Source organism: Natator depressus, chromosome 11 (assembly GCF_965152275.1).
Source record: "Natator depressus isolate rNatDep1 chromosome 11, rNatDep2.hap1, whole genome shotgun sequence".
Classification (NCBI taxonomy): domain Eukaryota; kingdom Metazoa; phylum Chordata; order Testudines; family Cheloniidae; genus Natator; species Natator depressus.
In genome coordinates this window covers 19540046-19560923 of record NC_134244.1, presented here as the reverse complement: position 1 = coordinate 19560923, position 20878 = coordinate 19540046, and the positions used below count along the sequence as shown (strand labels likewise).

Here is a 20878-nt window from a genome sequence, read left to right as displayed (position 1 = left end):
GAGAATGATGAAACTGTTGGCTGCATTTCAAATTGTATATGAGAAATAAGCTCTCATTGCTTGTTTGTAAACTTCCTATAAAATATATGCTTTATGCATTATTAACAAGTTGTAAACTGAACACAGGGTCAGTCTCAAACTGCTGGCAAGTAAATACAAAAGCTCAAATCTTTCATTTCAGCACAAATCAGCACAAATCTTTTCATTTACATATCAGATTCTTGTAGCATAATTAATCTTGGCATCACAACTAGGCTTTCCTCAGTATGCGCTCTTAAACAGCTGTTATGATGAGAAAAGTATTCCAAATTTGTTGTGAAAGAATTTAGTGCTACGTTCGTGGAAATACAAAGAGCCTGATTCTGACACACTTACTCATGCTGAGTAATCGTATTCAAACAGTCCTATTGACCTCTATGAGAGTATTGGCATATTGGCATAAGTATTATAACATGAATGCAGGAAGTAAATGGGCGGAATCAGGCCATTAATATTACACTACTAATATATTAGTTTAGGGAGGGGTGCAATATAAGTCATAGGAGCAATAAATGACTTCTGGCAGTGAGTCATTTTGTTTTAATCAGGGATGGGCTCAATCCACAATCCCAGATAATAGCTCTATATTTTGGGGAAACGCAGATCCCATTCTAAAATCTGGTGTTTCACATTAAATTAAATATACTGCTATAATAAGTTTTTGCAATTGCCCTTTAACAAAAATAGATTTTAAAGGAACACACAAAACAATGTGCAAATTTAAAGGTGACCAACTTAAAAGTAGCTGCACCTACCTTTATTATTCTTGCATATGGCTGTCAGTATGCGATTTCCATGCCCACATTTTCCATGATCAGGTACACATACTCCTTCAGAAATGACCCACTGGTAACAGATTGGGTCTTCACAAGGAATAAATTCTACTAAGTGTGGACAACCCTGAGATGTACCAATGGGTTCCATAATAACATGCCTTTGTCTCATTCTAAATCCTAAAAAGACAGAACAGAGACATTTTTTATCATCAGTATTAAGATATTTTGCCTGCAAAAGTTGATATATAGGGCATGTGGAATTCTATGGCATTTCAAACTATATTTTTAATTAAAAAACTGCATAGCAATGCTCATAAGTAAGGCTGCGAGTCTGTCACGGAGGTCACAGATTCCAGCCACACCGCCTCCCACCCCGCCAGCAGTGGCGGTCCTGGGCCAGCACGGTCACCCCCAACCAGCAGTGGTGGCGGCGGCAGCTCCAGGCTACCCCCTGCGCCTGCCTCCTTCCTCCCCCCCCCCGAGCACCAGTGAGTACCCCAGACCCCACTCCCCTCCAGACCAGCAGCTGTGCTCCCAGCGCCCCCCACAACACAGGGTATATAGTACAAGTCATGGACAGGTCACGGGGCCGTGGATTTTTGTTTATTGCCCATGACCTGTCCATGACTTTTACTAAGAATACCCATGGCTAAATCTTAGCCTTATTCATAAGGCCTTCTAGATATTTGCAACCCCACTGGCCTTGCACAGGCAATCCTGTTGTCTTCAAAAAAAGACAGATTGTATCTCTATATATTTACAGTGTTGTCACTGCAAACGTAATGTTGGTTGCAGAATTCCAGGAGTCTTGATTTCCACAATCCTGCAATTCCACTGCCATTTAATCCAATACATCCCTTTTCATTGAACTTGGATGTAAAACATATACATCAACATAAAGTAAGAACTACTGTATTGTCATCATGATATATATATATATCATGATGACAATACAATTTTAAAAAGATAAAGACAACCAAACAAGTAATTCAAAATCTAAAGTACAGTTAACCTCTTTCTGGGACTCAGATTTAAAAGTTTTGTTATGAGATACAGAAGACCAGTTTACTGAGAAATAATTACTCTGCTTTATGAAGATATATAATTCATATTGGACCCCTCAAAATAACATCCTCTAAAAGTGGGAGATTCAAATTTAAAATTGGGAACAAAAAGGTTACAAAAATAATTGAGTACATAATTTAATGCCATTTGAATGAAAACAATGCTATATTCAATAGTGGAGCTAGTACGCAAGTAAGTGTCTTTCAGCATGGGTTTGTTTTGGATATGATAGAGTATAGACTAGCTATATCCATGGTTTGAGTTAGTGGATTTACCATGGTGCTCAGCCATTCTGCATCAAGCAACGTTCTCATTGACTCAGCAGAGCCCCCAGCACTGCCTGGAATCTCCGCACTGATACATGCTGAAACGCTGAGCCTGACATTCTCCTCCCACCTTCCAGCTCCACACCCAGCATGCCCCCTACATCAAGACTTTTGAGAAGGTTCTCAGAAGACTTTTAGAGCCCCTTTATGTCTCTCCAGACCTTTTACCGAACATAGAGGGGCTGGACTAGGGATGAGGATCTCACCCGTATTTTTCAAGAACAATAGCCTACAACATCAAAGGCCACCTTCTACCCTAGGATCCACCTGTGGGTTCTAACTTATATCAAATGAATTCAATAGGAAACCACATTTGGATCCAATTGATTTTAAATTCCTATCCTAACATGCTGGCGTTTAGTTTAATTCAAATCTAATTACAGGCTGTAGCATATGAGAGAAACAGTTAAATGCACCTTTTCTTCCCTGGCGATCCTGGCAGTTTTCATGAACACAGGGTCCCCAGGCAGACCAGGAGGAAACCAAGCAGTCAGAAGAACATGGAACATTGCACAGCTGGGAGGCAGAGGGAGAAGGGCCAACACACAACTTCTTGTCAACAGGCCTAGTGACTAAAGAGAAAAAAAGTTATGGGCTGTAGTTTCATTCATACAAACTTCACAGAGCTTCTGAATTTACTATTGGCATTTGTTCCCTGGAGCAAACCAAATCTGCTAGGCCCTAAATAAGCAGCAAAAAAGAATCTACCTGACCCAAAGAGTTTTATGTTCTAAGGCAAAATATTTAAGCATTGCTTAAGTCCATCCCTGTTCAGAAAAGCAGTTAAATGCAGGCTTATGTTAAGCACATGCTTAAGGGCTTTCCAGTCTAGGACTGGACTGCTGAATCAGAGTACCAGCTGTATTTTCTCTCTGAAAAGTAACTATGTAAAAATGAAAAGGAGTACTTGTGGCACCTTAGAGACTAACCAATTTATTTGAGCATGAGCTTTCGTGAGCTATAGCTCACTTCATCGGATGCATACTGTGGAAATTGCAGAAGACATTATTATATACACAGACACCATGAAACAATACCTCCTCCCACCCCACTCTCCTGCTGGTAATAGCTTATCTAAAGTGATCATCAAGATGGACCATTTCCAGCACAAATCCAGGTTTTCTCACCCTCCGCCCCCCACAGACAAACTCACTCTCTTGCTGGTAATAGCCCATCCAAAGTGACCACTCTCTTCACAATGTGTATGATAATCAAGGTGGGCCATTTCCTGCAGAAATCCAGGTTCTCTCACCCCCTCACCCCCCTCCAAAAGCCACACACACAAACTCACTCTCCTGCTGGTAATAACCTATCCAAAGTGACCACTCTCCTTACAACGTGCATGAAAATCAAGGTGGGCCATTTCCAGCACAAATACAGGTTTTCTCATCCCCCCACCCCCATACACACACAAACTCAGAGAGAGCTGGAAATGGCCCATCTTGATGATCACTTTAGATAAGCTATTACCAGCAGGAGAGTGGGGTGGGAGGAGGTATTGTTTCATGGTGTCTGTGTATATAATAATGTCTTCTGCAATTTCCACAGTATGCATCCGATGAAGTGAGCTATAGCTCACGAAAGCTCATGCTCAAATAAATTGGTTAGTCTCTAAGGTGCCACAAGTACTCCTTTTCTTTTTGCGAATACAGACTAACACGGCTGTTACTCTGAAATATGTAAAAATGAAACACCTTACTCAGCAGATCCATGACCTGTGAATATTCAGGTCAGGTCTGCTTGCTATAGAGGAAAAAAATGTGTTTACCACATTTTACTGCTATTAACAGAATTGGCAGAAACCAATGGTGATAAGGTGATTAATTAAATTCTCCTCTGGCTCAAACACCACACTGGTTTAACTAAATTCCAACTGTTGATCCAAATCTTGCCCCCATTCACACCATCAATTATGTAGATCTCCATGGCTGTGCATGATGGATAGATTCCAGCAGACTCTCCATCTTGGAAGACAATATGGCCCAGATCTATTTACATACAATATATTCAATGAAGGGACCATGGGACTGACTGGAAAAGTGTTTTCAAAAAGCTATATGCTATATGTATTAGCAAACATTTCTTTGTTTCTTCCTGATCTTCTACCATTTTATGCATGCAGGCATCTACGATCTTGAATTGCTTTTACAGAAGGCTTTGGTGCTTCTCTCAGCAAACATTAATGCACCAAGGTTCTCTCATGCCAGTGCTTCAAGTTCAGATGCAGGAACACTGAGCAGCAGCTTAGGTTCTAACTCATGGACTCAGAATTCATACCTCTTGCTCCTCAAGCACTCTACGATATAACTGTACTATTAAATGGCAATAGATTAAATTTAATTCAAAACTAATGAAAGATACTATTAATGTAAAAAGACTGCTTTCTGAATGATTTTTGAAAAACAATATTGCCTTTGACATATTCATTTAGAGACTACACCAAGCTGGCAGGAATCCAATTCACCTTACTGCTAAAGTAAATAGACCTTTTCTACAGATTGCAAAAGTCAAATGACAGAAAGGGTAAGATAAATATTAGAATTTTAACCATAAGGCTATTTTTTTTAATCAAGAGGCTTCCCACATTACTTAATATCCCTTCAGCACTAAGTTTAGCAAAATAATTTATCATTTTTTAACTCACTGGGAGAAATGAAAGCAAATCAGTTTTAGGGCACAGAGTCAACTTTAAGAATTAAGTCACATCCCATTCTAGTACAACTGTTTCATTTCAGCCATGTTGTGCATCTCCTGAAATTATTTTGAAATAAAAGTGGTAGTAATCATCCATACATTTAGAGCATGAATATATAATTTCTAAAAAATAACTTGATGAATTAGAAATATGCACATGGATATGGTCAAATGTCAAAAAGTCCTCCAAATTTCTGCCAGTAGTTACTGCATATTGCAGAGACGAAAACTTTTAATGAAATATTTCAGAAATAAGAACAAAAAGAAAGAGGCTGCATTAATAAACACACGTTACAGTATTAATGAACTAAGTCATTTCGACTAGACATGGTGGCTGTAATAGCACTGCTTCTGTTGCCACATGAAGGCGAGGTGAACTCTACTAGAGAACTGACCATCTGTAAAAGAGTTCCATCATTTGTCTAGCCATCTGATTGACAGACAACCCCACACTCAACGGTGGCTCCCACTAGTCCAAGGATGGAGTCCATTCGTTGACCTGGTCTGAGTGCCAGCAGAGCTTTGTTTGCTTTTATTCGTCTGACTGCATACGTAGTATTTCTTTAAAACTGTAGCAGGATAACCAGTTGGAAGGAGATGGGTAAAGGTTCTGCAGTAAAGCAGAGAAGAGGAGGCTGAGTACCTTTATGGATAATGGCAGGTTTCAGAGTAACAGCCGTGTTAGTCTGTATTCGCAAAAAGAACAGGAGTACTTGTGGCACCTTAGAGACTAACAAATTTATTAAGGCATAAGCTTTCGTGGGCTACAGCCCACTTCATCGGATGCATAGAATGGAACATATAGTAAGAAGATAGATAGATTAGATAAGATAGATAGTACATGAAAAGGTGGAAGTAGCCATACCAATGTTAAGAGGCTAATTAATTATCTTTATATATATATAAATATCTTCTTACTATATGTTCCATTCTATGCATCTGATGAAGTGGGCTGTATTCCACGAAAGCTTATGCTCAAATAAATTTGTTAGTCTCTAAGGTGCCACAAGTACTCCCGTTCTTTTTATGGATAATGCTGTTTTTCTTATTCGAATAAAGTTCTTTGTTCAGTGTTACAATAAAGTGTCTCTTTCTGTGATTCTTTTCATTGCCAGATAACAGAACTCAATCAAACATGCAAGGCAGAAATAGTTCATCCCAGATCAAGGATATGCTATTGCAAAGGGTCAGTGGGAGAGAATTCAGTGTACTGCTGTGATAAATGGACAGAACTGCTAGACCTCTGTCTATGTATTGGAAGGGTCAGGGTTTCTTGCACCTTCTAACTTGTTTGATAATTGCACTTATCCTGTAAATAAAGCATTTACGTTGTTTGGGAAAAAATGTCACATTTTCAGCTTGATAACACTTGTGTTTCCTCTCAGAATTTCTGGGTCAATGCCCCTGAATCAAAGAGCAGCCCATTTACTATAGATTATGTTTGTTCATATTTTTAAAAATCCTATGTTCTTCTGGATCTGTGGAATAAGCCTGAAAACTCAATTGAATGCAAATCTTGTAACTCTTTGAAACACTGCACAGTTCTATAGCAGTGACTTATATAAATTAATTCTGGGCTAATAAATATAGTCACACAGGGCAATACTGAGATAAAGAACAATGTTAACCAATCAGAGAGCGAATGCACATCCTGACTTCAGCAAGTCTTCCCAAAACTAATTTTCACTCCTCCCAGAAGGTAAATAATATTTTTTCCTGGACTTTTAACTTCATCTCTCTTAAGATTGTTAGTTTAAAATGAACACCTAAACATTTCAGAAATTCATGGCCAAAACGGAGAAGTTTCTAGATATCTCTGGCAAGCCTATTTCAAACACATGTAACAATGTGATGTCGAGATTTATTGTCCCTTAAGGAGTATCTCAATTTTGCCTTCACCTTAGTTAGTATTCACCTCTCAGGGCAATACATCTTGATATTCACCACAGCAGAAGTCAATATATATTTAATGTTTGGCAGAACCATACAGAGTTAATTATTACCAGAGGCCAAGACAGGGATAGTATCCAGGTTTACAGGTTGCTATTGGTGACACCAGGAAATATAGGCCAGTGACTCTTATTTCAGTACTAGAGGAAATTAGTTGAGAAAATCATTGAAGACTGACTTATAATATAAAACACCTACATGAGTATACAATAGAAACAAATGATCACAACTTCTGTAAAGACAAGTCACATGTCTCCTGCCTGAAAGACACTGTTATGATAGTGATGACAAAACAGTGGGCAAAGGATAACTGGATCACCTTTTTTTAGCTTAGAAATGGCTCTGATACTAGCTTCTCACATGAAACTGTTAAGGAAACTTGCTGCATCCTGTGTCTGATAGAAAGGGAGTTTTTATGCATTTAAAAAAATTGGAAGCCACAAGGTGAGAAGTAAAGTCCCATTATCAACTGAAAACTATTTCATAGTATAAATAAAAGGCTAATCTCAGAATGGAAAGACGTTAATAATAGGTTGCCAGAAGCAACGGTGATTCAGTATATTTAGGAACTATCAGAAAGTCCTGCTACATGAATTAAGTGACATTATAAACTTTTCGGAGGAGAAAAGATGTCTTCCTGTGTTTGTTCGCCTCTTAGTACAACATGGTCCCAATCCTGCTTGGTGCAACTCAGAGCTACCACAATAGAAATATATCTGGCAAACATTTACAATAGGGCATAGTGCTTATTATTGTAAGCACTATGACTGACCAGCAAAAGGTAGGAAGGAGGTAGCTGAGAATCTATTGGAAGAGTTTTAAGGGAGTAGGGTTACTGGGGACCAATGAAGGTGATCATGGGAAGAGAGGGCGTGCAGGTAGTTTGTTGATGATTGGTTACAAAAAAGCAAGGGTCATAGGATACTAGAAGGCTTTGAGAAAAGGCCACAATGTACTTGGAAGTCACATTGCCAGAGAAGACATGAAGAAGAAAGGGAAGGTAATCCAAAAGTTTTGGATATGCTTCAGGAAAGGCTCTGAACCAAACCTTGGAACAGTGTGAGATTAACCCTCCACTAACGGTTTAAAATTAGGATATTTTTATTCTAAGTAAAACTTCAGTTTTTGTGACTGTCCTTTTCTTTGTGGATGTTCTAGTTTGGCCAACAAAGAGAAATTAAGTCATTTTGTTTGTATAGTAAGCAAAAATATAATGCCCTTATCACTGGGCTGCGAATGACTTTTACATATTCCAGTGGCATAAATGGCCCTAAAATATAAATATGTACACTTGATTTTTGTTAGACTTCAAAGATAAGAAACTGAACTAAAATCTACAGTGTCATGTAAATTGATTGGGCGCAGCAGGCTAACTACTTACCATATAATAAACAACCCTATAAATAAATGCACCAGTAATAATGGAGTAAATATTGCATGTCATATCAAATACCTTTATGAGAAACAAGTCACATTTTTAAAAAAAGTTAGGTATTTTATGTTCAAAATGTTTTCTATATAATCTGCTCATTTCACTTCAGCTAGCTCCCAGACATCTGGGAACTAAAAATGTTATACCTCTGTGATAAATAGGTTGCTTTCCCCCATGAATTTAAACCCTTAAGCTCCTGAATTACAAATTTAAAACATGCCAGCTTTACACCCCAACGATTTGCGTAAAATCGTTTTAAGTCTTGCTTCCAAAGGGTTTCCACTGAAGAAGCCAGCTGTTACATATTTATTATTCTATTATGTGACTTTAATCTTATAAATTCTGCTCACAGAATGTTAGAGCAATAGCTCAACATCCCAACAATGCAGATTTGACACAGGCGTGCTTGAATATATTTCACACTGTGGAGGTACATTCTTCGTCATCTTCTCAAGCCAGGTCATTTTGATAAGAAGGGGCCTGTTTCTTACCTGAGAAAAAGGTTACTCTGAATTGGATCCACTAATCCAGATGCTGGATTATCCAGCTTCAGCACCACCACTCAGTTAGTAAACAAAGATCCTTTCATGACGCTGCTGACCATCAGTTATCTTTCTCCCCGGGGTACCAGTCAAATTTTCCTATAGCCAATACATTCTAGCCTATTCTTTCCAAATACTTTCACAAACAAGACAGGAAGGTCAGAACTCAAATATCTGAGTCTCCAAAATCTAATTTCTTTGTCAAAAATTGATTTTTTTCTTCCTGCCGCTTTACCAGTATAGGCATGAATTTGAAGAGCAGTGCACATTGAATATAGGACAGGGTTACTGCTAATTCAAATACAGTACAAGTCCTTTATATGTTCTAGCTGGCTAACGAGTCCAAAGTGGCTGCTAATACCCTTCCTCATTTGCACAAATATGTATTTATCCTGCTGCATGACACCCCCTTGGGCAACATTTACAGTTTTTAAAGAGAGCAAGAGCTGCCTAAACAGGGATATGATCTCCCAAAAGGTTTTGATGCTGCTCTGGAAAAATGTAAAGGCCCATATAACGTATAGGATATATTCTGTTTTGAACAAAGAAAAGCTTGAATAAGTTCAGAAACTGGAGCTAAAGGTCAAATTCAGTTCTAAACTATGTTGGTGAAAGTCCAGAGAAACTCCACTGAACTCAGTGTAATTAGTCTGAATTTACACTGTTGTAACTTAGAACAGAATTTGCCACCAAAATTCTTATACTATGTACCATAAGCAAAATAAATGACTTATGATATTTAAGAATTTAGTTTCTTTCATATGTGTATGGAGGACAGATGTTTAAGAAAATATACTATAGATGCCAAAGTCTTTGGAAACAAGACCTAGCAGTGTGTTGGCAAGATAGTTCAGTAGTGTTCTTTGTCTAAATAGGGGCAGAGGCAGGTGGGGAGAGAGAGAAAGAGTATGGTCAGAAATAGAGCTACTCAAACAATTTTTCACAAAACTTTTCTCAATTGAAACTGAAACGTTTTCCAGAAACATATTGGTTTTGAATAAATTTGTGTCAGGAAAGTTTCTCCAGACCAAGATGGTATTTCTGACAGAGAACAAACAAGAGAGAAGCTCCTGGACGAGACAATAGGTCAGTGATTAGGGCACCCACCTGAGATGTGGGAGACCCAAGCAGGCACTTGAAACTGGTTCTTCCATATCCCCAGTGTCTGCCCTAAGCACCAGGCTATATAGGCTATTGCTGGATCTTGTGTTCTCAATTTTTCCATTAAAATTTCTAAATGTCTTGATTTTGTTCTGCTTTAGAATGAAAACAAGTTTCAAAACCTGACTTTTTTTGCAAAATGGAATTGTTTTTTTTCCAGCCAACCCTTGAAATGAAGTTGCATTCTGGTGATAAGTTGAATCAAGATGTTGTAGTTAAATAAATGGATTAGTCTTATACATTTTCACTTAAAAAAAAACGTCCTATGATAGAGGCACGCAAAAAAAAACACAATACATTTGACAGTTTTTAATTAAGTCTTCTCTCAAAAACTCTACGGTTGGTTACAGTGCCTGAGATAATCTTCCTCTCAGATGGCTGAATCTTTTCAGATCAAACATTGGATTCTTTGCACTGTGGAAACAAAGCCACAAACGTAGCCACAATCATCTCACAGAGCAGTTCACCACATCTGGAAGTTATGCAGAAAACATTGCTTCTAGTAACAATGCTGAGCACTTTTGGGGAAAGGCCTTAGCATATCACAATTATAAACTCTTTGGGGGCAGGAACCACCTTTTTGTTCTGTGTTTATATAGCATCTGGCAGAATGGGGTCCAGGTCCGAGAGTGGGCTCCTAGGTGCTACCAGAATACAAATCATAAAATTCAAGCACAATCACAGTTTTGAGGCTTATTGCATGTGGACGTGCCCATTACGGTGGTTTTGTCAATGCAAGAAACTGTTGTGAGGGTAAGAAAGACAGCCAAAATGTTATGCTACTGTAGTCACTAAAACAGTTTCCTCACTTGATGTGACACATGCATTGCAAGATAATGAAGAACAAAGGAATCTTTGTGTGTTGGGAGAGCAAGGCTCCAGTCTCTTGGAACAAGAGAAGAAACAGTTGTATATGGACTAAACGAAGTCCTGTTTTTCTATAGTCAGAGGTATTTTTGCAGGCAGATAGGACATGCAATCTGCCATTAAAAAAGATTTGCTTTGGCTTTGTAAGTAAATAAGTCTAAACTGCAATGTTGTGTTGTTACTATCTTACCATCTCTGCTCAAAGCCATGTTCTACAGGAGCAGTACATACTGCAGATAAGACGAGGATAAATTATTCATAATGCATCTTCATCCGCTCATTACTCTTCCAAAAGCAAAATAACTCACTCTCACCCCAACACCTATCTGTCTGCTCAGAAGTTGCGACATTAATATTTTGGCTTTCCCCAACAAATCATAAGAAAGGTTGTGGATTGGTTTTGAGCAGAGGATTAAGCCACACGAGGAATGGGCTGACATATTGTAGAACCTCGGAGTTACAAACACCAGAGTTACAAATCGAGCAGTCAATCACACGACTCATTTGGAACCGGAAGTACACAATCAGGCAGCAGCAGAGACCTGAAAATGCAAATACAGGACGGTCCTGTGTTAAACAAACTACTAAAAAAATAATGGGAAGTTTACAAAAAGATCTGACACGGTAAGGAAACGGTTTCTGTGTTTATTTCATTTAAATTAAAATGGTTAAAAGCAGCATTTTTCTTCCGCATAGTAAAGTTTCAAAGCTGTATTAAGACAAGGTTCAGTTGTAAATTTTTGAAAGAACGACCATAATGCTTCATTCAGAGTTAGGGACATTTCAGAGTTACAAACAACCTCCATTCCCAAGGTGTTTGTAACTCTCAGGTTCGACTGTATTGATAAATAACTGAACTAACACCAAAAAATGGGCAAGTGGATTCAACAAATGGGGGTGGAAGGGTGAGGCAGGACTGCATCCCTCCCTCCCCCCTCCCCCCCCCCCCGACCTGTGAGACAGGAGGAAGACTACGTTTTTCTGAACTCATTCCAAGGGAGACTGGAGAGTGGGAGACAGTGTGTCTCCGTCACCACACATGATGGGCAGTGGTTTCACACCCAGAACCCTTCAGATCATGGGGGGACCCATAGGAGGCAAGGAATCTCCACACAGATACCCTGTGCTGGCTCTGGGGCCCTCTGACTCCCTCCTCCAGCTTCCAGGCAGCATGACTCCAATGGAATCTATTAGCAGGCCACTGAGACATTTTTATCCTTACCCACAAACATACTTCTCCAGCTCAGTGGCAGCAAAAAAGTACACAGCTTCATGCTACTGATGAGATTCACAATATTTCTTTACCTTTCCAATTTACAGATCCCTGTAATAGGCATTTTAGGATAACCTCTAACAACGTACCTTCCTTCAATTTGTGTGTCCCAGATTCTATCACACTTTGGACACAGTACACTTCCCGGACTTGTATCCCACCTCCACAAAGGGCTGTGTGCTTATGTCGGCGAGGGTCCTGTCCATCAAGGAGGAGAGTAACTTGGCATGCTTTCCATTCCGAAGTCCTCCATGAAAACCTTTGGAAGAAAAATAGTGTGTGTAAAACAAGGTTTTATAGAAGACCATGGGGCAGTGGGTGGTTCTTTATATTAGAAATTTGTTATTCTTTAGAATGCAAACACTTTAATCTTTGTCTTCCTACTTCAAGACTTACCTTCCAGTGCCAGGCAATATATTAATACAGTACTTCTGTAGAATTTTTCACACCTATGTATCAACAGAGATTAAGTGATTTGCTCCATACAGGAAGTAAGTGTGAAAGCTGGCTGTTAATCCTGCCTTCAGATCACAAGGCCATAACTCTCTGTCAATAACTGTGAGAGATACTGAACACTCGCAAAGTCAACAGAGTGCAGGAGGTCAGACTAGATGATCATAATGGTCCCTTCTGACCTTAATATCTATGAATCTATGAGTACCAAGTGTTCAAAGACATGTTGGGATTTGGCTGTGAGTGATAGCTTCATAAAGTTTTAGGGTTTATTGGGTACTTACCAATTGCTTCTAGAAGAGGACTGCAATACTTGAGTTAATTTCTCTTTCTTGAAGTTGTGACACACACCAGATTTAGATAAAAAGTATTTTCTCAGTACAATTAATTCGTGTATAATAAAGAACATAAATACTTTGGAATTTTCTGTTCAGGAAAGGTTTAAATTCTTACACACAAATATGTAAGTGCCCCATAGACAAGCACCCAAATTTGAATTGGATACATCTGAGGATTTGTGTATTAGAATACACGGTGCAACTGGAGGTTAAAAATGGCTGATATGCCAAAAAAGAATTAATTAAAACTATGGAAAGAAAGAGAAACAAAAATCAGGTTTTTCCCATCTCATCTACAAGTGTAAGGGATCCTTCAGAGGCACTGACAATCTGATCCAACGAACAGGACACCAGACTGAGAAACAATTGATCATCTGCAAAATGGAGAAAATACTTCCTCTCCTATGTGAAAAACTTTAACATCTACAGATAAAAAAGCCCTATATAAATACCAAGTATTGTAATGTTTCTGTTGATGCGTGTATTGTGTTATCTACCATTCTCCTTAGAGTCTTCTGCAATGTTTTCTATTGCTTTCCTTTCTCCATATTCCCTCAGTCTCCAGATGGTCTTAATTTCTTAAAATATATGCAAAATAAGTTTCATCCCTTCCTTTGCCCCCAAAACAAAACACTCTCTCCTGTTATCTCAATTTCACTGGTTGTTAAATTTGCATGGTATGTTTGTCTTGTCACATAAATCATAAGAGCATGTATCTTTGGATGTCTTTTGTGGAGAAAGATTTCCAGCTTGAAATTCTGTGTGTTGTCTTTAGAAAATATTTGTAGGTAGGGTACAGATATTACAAGGAAACAAACTGCAAATTATTTGCAAAAAATAATAAAATAAAATAATAATAATAAATTTTTAAAAAGTATCTGAGCACACTTCAACATTCTCTAAAAATTATATCTTGTGAATATCAGAGTCATTTCTAGACTCAAAGCACGTATGAATTTTGTAATGTCTTCATGGAAGATGTTTGTGAATATTGCCAATTATTTCTAATTTACAGATTTGCTGTCTTGCTCTCAAATAATATGCAGTATATCTTGTGCATATTTGGATACATTCACAGGATTTATTACCAGCAAAGAGGAATACAGTCTATACATGACATGCATGAAATAATTGTACTCCCACAATACACAAATTATAATGGAGAATTCTTCTGTACAGAAGTTCCTTTTGTAGGTTATCACAGCTTTTCTAATATTCAGTATTAATGCAGGTCTCCAATTTTCATATGAAGACACTTAACTGAACAAGGTAATCTACCACATTTCTCCTCACAGCAGATTAAAATACATCTTTTAGAGTATACAGGACCCAGTTTTCAAAACTGGATGCCTAAAGATAGGTATATATAAGTCCTTATTTCATCATCTAAATACTTGTTTTAGGCACTTACGCACTGATTTAAATCAGGGTAATTTTAGGTTTTACCAAGTGTGAAGATTGGACACCTCCCCAACCCCCAGGGATGGCCTTCAGAGGTGAGAGTACATGCACCTCCCAGTCAGTATGACCTCTGGATATTTGGACCTTCTGAAAATCAGGCCATTAGCATTCAAAATTATACAACATAGCTAAATGTATCTCAGTTCAAACATAATTAAATCTCATCTGTCTACAAGGCTGAAAAATCCCCTTAGAATTGCAGTATACAGAATAAGTGGATATTCTGCTGCTGAGCAATTCTTAACTAACAGCAACCATGTGCTGTAGTCATTGCCTGTTTATCAACAGAAAAACCTTAAAGTAGAGGGTAAAAACATATCAATTCAATGGTCTTGTTTTTATCAGTCAGATAGGCCCTATGATGCAATCAGAGTTTATGAAAAGCAAAATCCTACTCGTGTATTAGTTGATTTAAATATACACACTGGCTGTCACTTAAAAAAAAAACTATACAGAGAGATATTGGATACACTACAGTTATCTACTGTATCACCTACTGTACAGCAGAATTTCCCTGCACTTAATGTAGGGAGGGTCTGAATGAGCTCTCCCCTAACAACTAGCGATGAATGGGGGGGGGGAGAGATTTCAGGAGAAGGCCATTTTTGCATAGACACACATATTCTGCCCAGGTGAGCAGCAGATAAAGCTGCTGTGCCAAAATGATCACGTAACACAAAAACCAGGGGTCACCCAATGAAATTAATAGGTTTGTTTAGAACAAACAAAAGGAAATACTACTTCACACACACCATCATTTGCACAGTCAACCTGTGGAACTCATTGCCAGAGGGTGTTATGAAGGCCAAAATTATAATTGGGTTCAAAAAAGAATTAGATAAGTTCCTAGAGGATAGGTCCATCAATAGCTATTAGACAAGATGAGTGGGGATGCTACATCAAACTCTGTGTGTCCCTAGCCTCTGATTGCCAGAAAGTGGGAGTGGATAACAGAGGTGGATCACTCAATGATTTCCTGTTCTGTTCATTTCCTCTGAAGCACCTATTATTGGCCACTGTCGGAAGACAGGATACTGGACTAGATGGACTGTTGGTCTGACCCAGTGTGGCCGTTCTTATGTGGATCTCAACACACTTCAGTAGAAATAAAATATAAATACTTTAAATATGACATTGAATATTTTTGCAGCTCTAGTAACACTTGAATTAAGTCACAAAGATGATAAAGTCATTGCGGAGAAACTAAATGAATTCTTTGCTTCAGTCTTCACGGCTGAGGATGTTAGGGAGATTCCCAAACCTGAGCCATCTTTTGTAGGTGACAAATCTGAGGAATTGTCACAGACTGAAGTGTCACTAGAGGAGGTTTTGGAATTAACTGAGAAACTTAAAAGTAACAAGTCACCGGAACCAGATGGCATTCACCCAAGAGTTCTGAAAGAACTCAAATGTGAAATTGTGGAACTATTAACTATGGTTTGTAACCTGTCCTTTAAATCAGCTTCTGTACCCACATGACTGGAAGATAGGTAATGTAATGCCAATATTTAAAAAGGGCTCTAGAAGTGATCTTGGCAATTACAGACCGGTAAGTCTAATGTCAGTACCGGGCAAATTAGTTGAAACAATAGTAAAGAATAAAATTGCCAGACACATAGAAGAACATAAAATTGTTGGGAAAAAGTCAACCTGGTTTCTGTAAAGGGAAATCATGTCTTATTAGAGTTCTTTGATACAGTCTCCCAGTCTGACAACAAACTATTGATAACTACTCTGAGTATGTTTTTTTCACCTAGTTGTGCACCCTCCTTATAGTAATTTTACCTAGACCATATTTCCTTAGTTTGCTTATGGGAATATCATGTGATACCATGTAAAAGCCTTATTAAAGTCCAGATATATCATGTCTACTGCTTTCCCCCATCCACCCGGCTGGGTATCCTGTCAAAAAAGGAAATTAGGTTGATTTGGCATGATTTGTTTTGTTTTTGACAAATCCATGTTGGCTATTACTTGTCACCTTATTTTCCTCTAGGTTCTTACAAACTGATTGTTTAACAGTTTGTTCCACTATCTTTTCAGGTATTAAAGTTAGGCTGACTTGTCCATAATTCCCTGGGTCCTATTTGTTTCCCTTTTTAGAGATAGGTACTATGTTTGCCCTTCTCTAGTCCTCTGGGACCTCATGAGTTCTCAAAGATAATTGCTAAAGGTTTAGCGATTGCTTCAGCTACTTCCTTAAATACTCTAGGGTAAATTTTGTCAGGCCCTGAGAACCTCTTCATCTCTTTAACCGATCGGATTGATTCTCTTTGTATGTATAAACAGTTTTACAACGCTGTATTCCCTTTAATTGATTTATTCCTGATTTAAATCAGGTAAATGAAAGAAGATTCAGCTTGTGTGTTTAAATTTGCCAAGCATTTGAAAAAATCCCAAGGTATGAATAATAGCAAAACAGAAAAGTACACACCAAGCTTTATAACACTTAACGCTGCTTTAATATTTTCCTTTTCACATTTAAACTATTGATTTTAGGAAGGTATTTTAAATTTTAACTGTAAAGTGAAAAGCTCTTCATACTTTAGTGTCCAGGGCATGTGTGGAAACCGGGGACCTATAACTTATAATGGTCTTACCAAAAAGTCTCCTTTAGAAAAACTAGTTTTCTGGAGCTGATGGTAGTGAGTTCTTTCCTCCAAGCTTTGCCCTAATTAGAGAGATGGGGATTTACATAATAATGGCAGGGATGGGAAACTAGGCTACAGACACACCTCTCTTTAATTCCTCATCAATCAGCAGTTGGTGTATTTCAATCAGGTATCAACTGAAACAACTGTACACAGAGCATAAAATCAGCAGGACAATCTCTCATTCTTTTGACTTTGAAATTGACGTGCATTTAGGTGGAAGAGTAAACATCAGTATATGAGTGCTTGTTTGTTGGATCCAATCAAGTAACTGAATTTTTTTTTCAATCCCCCCCTCTCCTGCTGGGGGCACAGAGCTGACCAGCAATTGGCTGACTTTGAAGGAACTCAATTGTGATCCTATTAATGACACTTGCACAGGTTTAGCCTTTCCAAGAGGATGTGCAGCTTGCTAGAGTTCCCACTAACCACCGCATCCACCAGAGGCTTTTTGGCTGCAATATGGAGTCAGCAATCGTGGGGACAAAGTGTCTCCTTGTGGGAGGGGCTTGGAAGTCATTAAGGTCAAAGCCACGCTGTTCCCTCCCACCAGTCCCTATTTACCCATGAGGATGTTCTTTTCTACAGAGAGAGAAAAAACAGTCATCCAAGATGAGCTTGCACTGCTCTCTCCCTGTTGTGGACCCTTTCAGGTTTTCCAGAGTCAATTAACAGACAGCCATGGACACCTGCCCCCACCTCCATGAAGAAGTCAGAGAGGCTCTGTGTTGCACAGGAGCTCTCTTTCCTCACCCGCAAAGCCACGGATTCTGCCCCTAGTTCTGGCCTCTGTGCAGCAGCTAAGCCACAGTCCCTGAGTGGGGGAGCTTTCCACGGAGTCTAGCTGGGCCGTGGAGCACGGCAGCGTGAGGATTATCTTCAGGAGTCTATATAATGAGATTCCAGTATTGTCGTTGTCTAGGTCACTCTGAAGCCAAAGATGTCCGAGTCAGTGCAAAGCAATGGAAGTGGCTAAAGGCATGGTTGAATGCGCTTTCTGTTCAATCATCACTGGGATTCAGAGTCTGGTACCATCCAATTTTTAAGTTCTCAGCCATTTTGACTTTACATATTATACCCAGGCAACAATGAGACATGTATCTATGCCATTCCAAGAATCCTAGACCATTGTGATATCAGAGGTAATTCAACCAATCACCAGTCTCGCGCTCCAGCTAAGTTTCATTCAAGAGTTTCAGACAGTGGATTACTTGGTCCAGTTGCCACACCCGTGTGCGCAGCTGACACCCCCACAAATCAACACAAACTGCCCAGCACAACCCCTTAGACACAAATCAACACAACCACCAACACAACAGACAAAATAACTCCTAACACATACTGCCCTTCAACATATCATGCCCCCTCGTTCACCACCCACACAAATCCATACAGCTCTCCCAGCATACCACACCCCACACGTAAATCAACATAATCAGCACATACACAATAACCTCGAACATTACTCTGAAGCCCAGAATGTCTGAGTCTGTGTGAAGCACTGGAAACAACTACAAGCATAGCTGAGAGCTTTTTTGTGTTTAGAGGATTACTGAGATTCATGGTGTGTTACCTTTCAATTTTTAAGATCTCAGCCATTTATGAATTACACCCGTGCAGCAGCATGGGCTTCCAGCTACTAATACAGGAATAAGTTCACATTTATACTTAAAAAAAATCTTTGAATCACTAACCTTCTTGCGAAAATAAGGAGAGAGGGTGCAGAGAGACAGGACTAAATTTGACCCCCATTATCAAAGAGCTCTGCTTGTTCCCAACAAATAGGCAAACAGGGCTTTGCATTCCACTTGAAAAGGTGCTGATAAAAGCATGTAATATACCTGGGGCATGGATGCAGAAGTTCTTTTCCTCCTATGTTGCAGGCCTCCTTCTCTTCTAGCTCAGGGCACTCCTTCCCAGTGCCTACTGCGATGTACTTTATGCTCCTGTGTCTGCTTCGGAATCCTGCTGAGAGATCCCCCGAGTGACAAGTCTTTGAGCAGGTGCTCCATACAGACCAAATTGATGTCTCACAATCTTTAGGCAGGACACATGACTGAAAGGTTGGTGGGATGGTTTCTTGCATACAAAGGCTGTGATGAGAAAATGGTAAAAAAGAGTAGAAGAGTTCTTGTTTGTTGCTGGATTTAAATTTTTCTATAGTCCCCTCCCACCTCACTGCTCTCCCTCCCCCCCAAAAATTACATACTATAAACCAGGTTCTGATCTCACTTCCACCAGTGCAAATCCAGAGTAATTTCAGTTAAGTTAATGGAGTTATACCAGGGCAAAAGTGGCGTAAATGAAAGGTGACTCAGGTGCAATAGCATAATTAATCTGCATGTTTTAGGAAAGATTGTATTTAGATTTTTTTATGCTAAAATATCTTGCCCAGTATATGTCCAGCTCACCTCCTGAGTTAGAATAGATTCAAAAAGCAGTACAGTGATGATATACTCTGCAAACTTCTTTTTATGAGCTGGATCAAGCCAGTACTTCACAGTCTATCCAGGACAAAAAACAAAACAAAACAAAAAAACCACACAGAATATTGCAGAATTGCTGTCACTATAAACAGCTCACGTCACCACATTCTTTCTGTTGGATATCCAAGAGTCCAAGTGAGTCAGGAGTTGTAATAGTTCCTGCTGAACAACACTTCTCTGAGAGACTGGAGGGAGCTCATCATCTTTAGGATGAAGCAATAAAATTAGGTTTTTAACCCTGTGATTCTGGGATCACACCAAGAAGTAGCGTGACATGCTAACCAAAAACATATTCATTCTATTAGACATTCTAGCTTTGCCTTCTCTTGGCTAGATTAAAACCACTAAATTAAATATTTCTATATCCACAGAGTGATTCCAAAGCCAAATGAAAGTAAAAAGCTCCTGGAATTTTGCAGCTGGATTCTGTGGATCTGATTCTCCACTATTTTCTCCTTTTGTCATTTATACCTGTGCAAAATCATTGTGAAGTGCTTGCTCACTTTACAGAAGTGAGCATCACTATGCCAGATGAACGTGGAGAAGCAGGTCTTAAGAGTTTACAGCTGCAGACAGCTTTATGTTAGAATGACTCAAGAGTACCTCAACAAAAAAAACAAAAAAGCAAATAATCCCTGAAGTACAGCATTAAAACAGATTTCCAAAAATACATAAGCCTGATTACTTCAGGCAAGTAACTTCTTACAGCAAAAACAACGAGGAGTCCTCATGGCACCTTAGAGACTAACAAAATTTGTTTTTGCTGATACAGACTAACATGGCTACCACTATGAAACTTCTTACAGTAGGCAGACTCAGGTCAAGTGCCCATTTTGTCTCCGATTAAATATCCCAATGCTAGCTACAGGAGCACACGTATGCAGGTAGCTACCTGATCAATTTCCTTTTTTCTTCTGCTCAATGGCATATAGTAGAACTACAAAAGAGAACCTGCAGAAAACAACCATTCCTGCTCCACCCCTTTACAGTCTCACCTCCTCCACAGCCATCTGCAGTTCAGCCACAGAGCCATCAATGGCCCTCCAGAATAGAAGAAAACCCCTTTCCCACCCTCCAGTCCCATAGCAACTGGTGCAATGGGAAGGTGGAAGGGGTAAAATGAAAAAGAATGTAGTGACTTAGGGGCAGAGGTTTCACCAAGGAGACACCAAGGAAGTGGAGATGGGGGTGGAGAAGATAAAGCCAGCAGGGAAAGAAAATTGTCTGGGATGGGGAGTCCCAGGGAAAGAGAGAGTAAGCAGGTATTTGCCCAGACTTGTAAATGTCCATGACTAATTTGCAAGGTTGGTATGAAACTATTACAAATGTAGCGCAGCTAAGTGCAGACTTCTCCTTTGTAATTT

General features: G+C 39.1%; 1 protein-coding gene across 2 annotated transcripts in view; it reads right to left on the bottom strand.

Annotated features, from left to right (window-relative positions):
- Window positions 1-20878, bottom strand: part of THSD7B (thrombospondin type 1 domain containing 7B) — a 484955-nt gene that overhangs the window by 274683 nt on the left and 189394 nt on the right. For both annotated transcript variants that reach the window (XM_074967286.1, XM_074967287.1), the window contains exons 4-7: window positions 18870-19121; window positions 12215-12384; window positions 2623-2778; window positions 795-992 (exon numbers count right to left, since the gene is read on the bottom strand). In XM_074967286.1, coding sequence (XP_074823387.1) covers window positions 795-992; window positions 2623-2778; window positions 12215-12384; window positions 18870-19121 — 776 coding nt within the window. The remainder of the gene's footprint in view (window positions 1-794; window positions 993-2622; window positions 2779-12214; window positions 12385-18869; window positions 19122-20878) is intronic.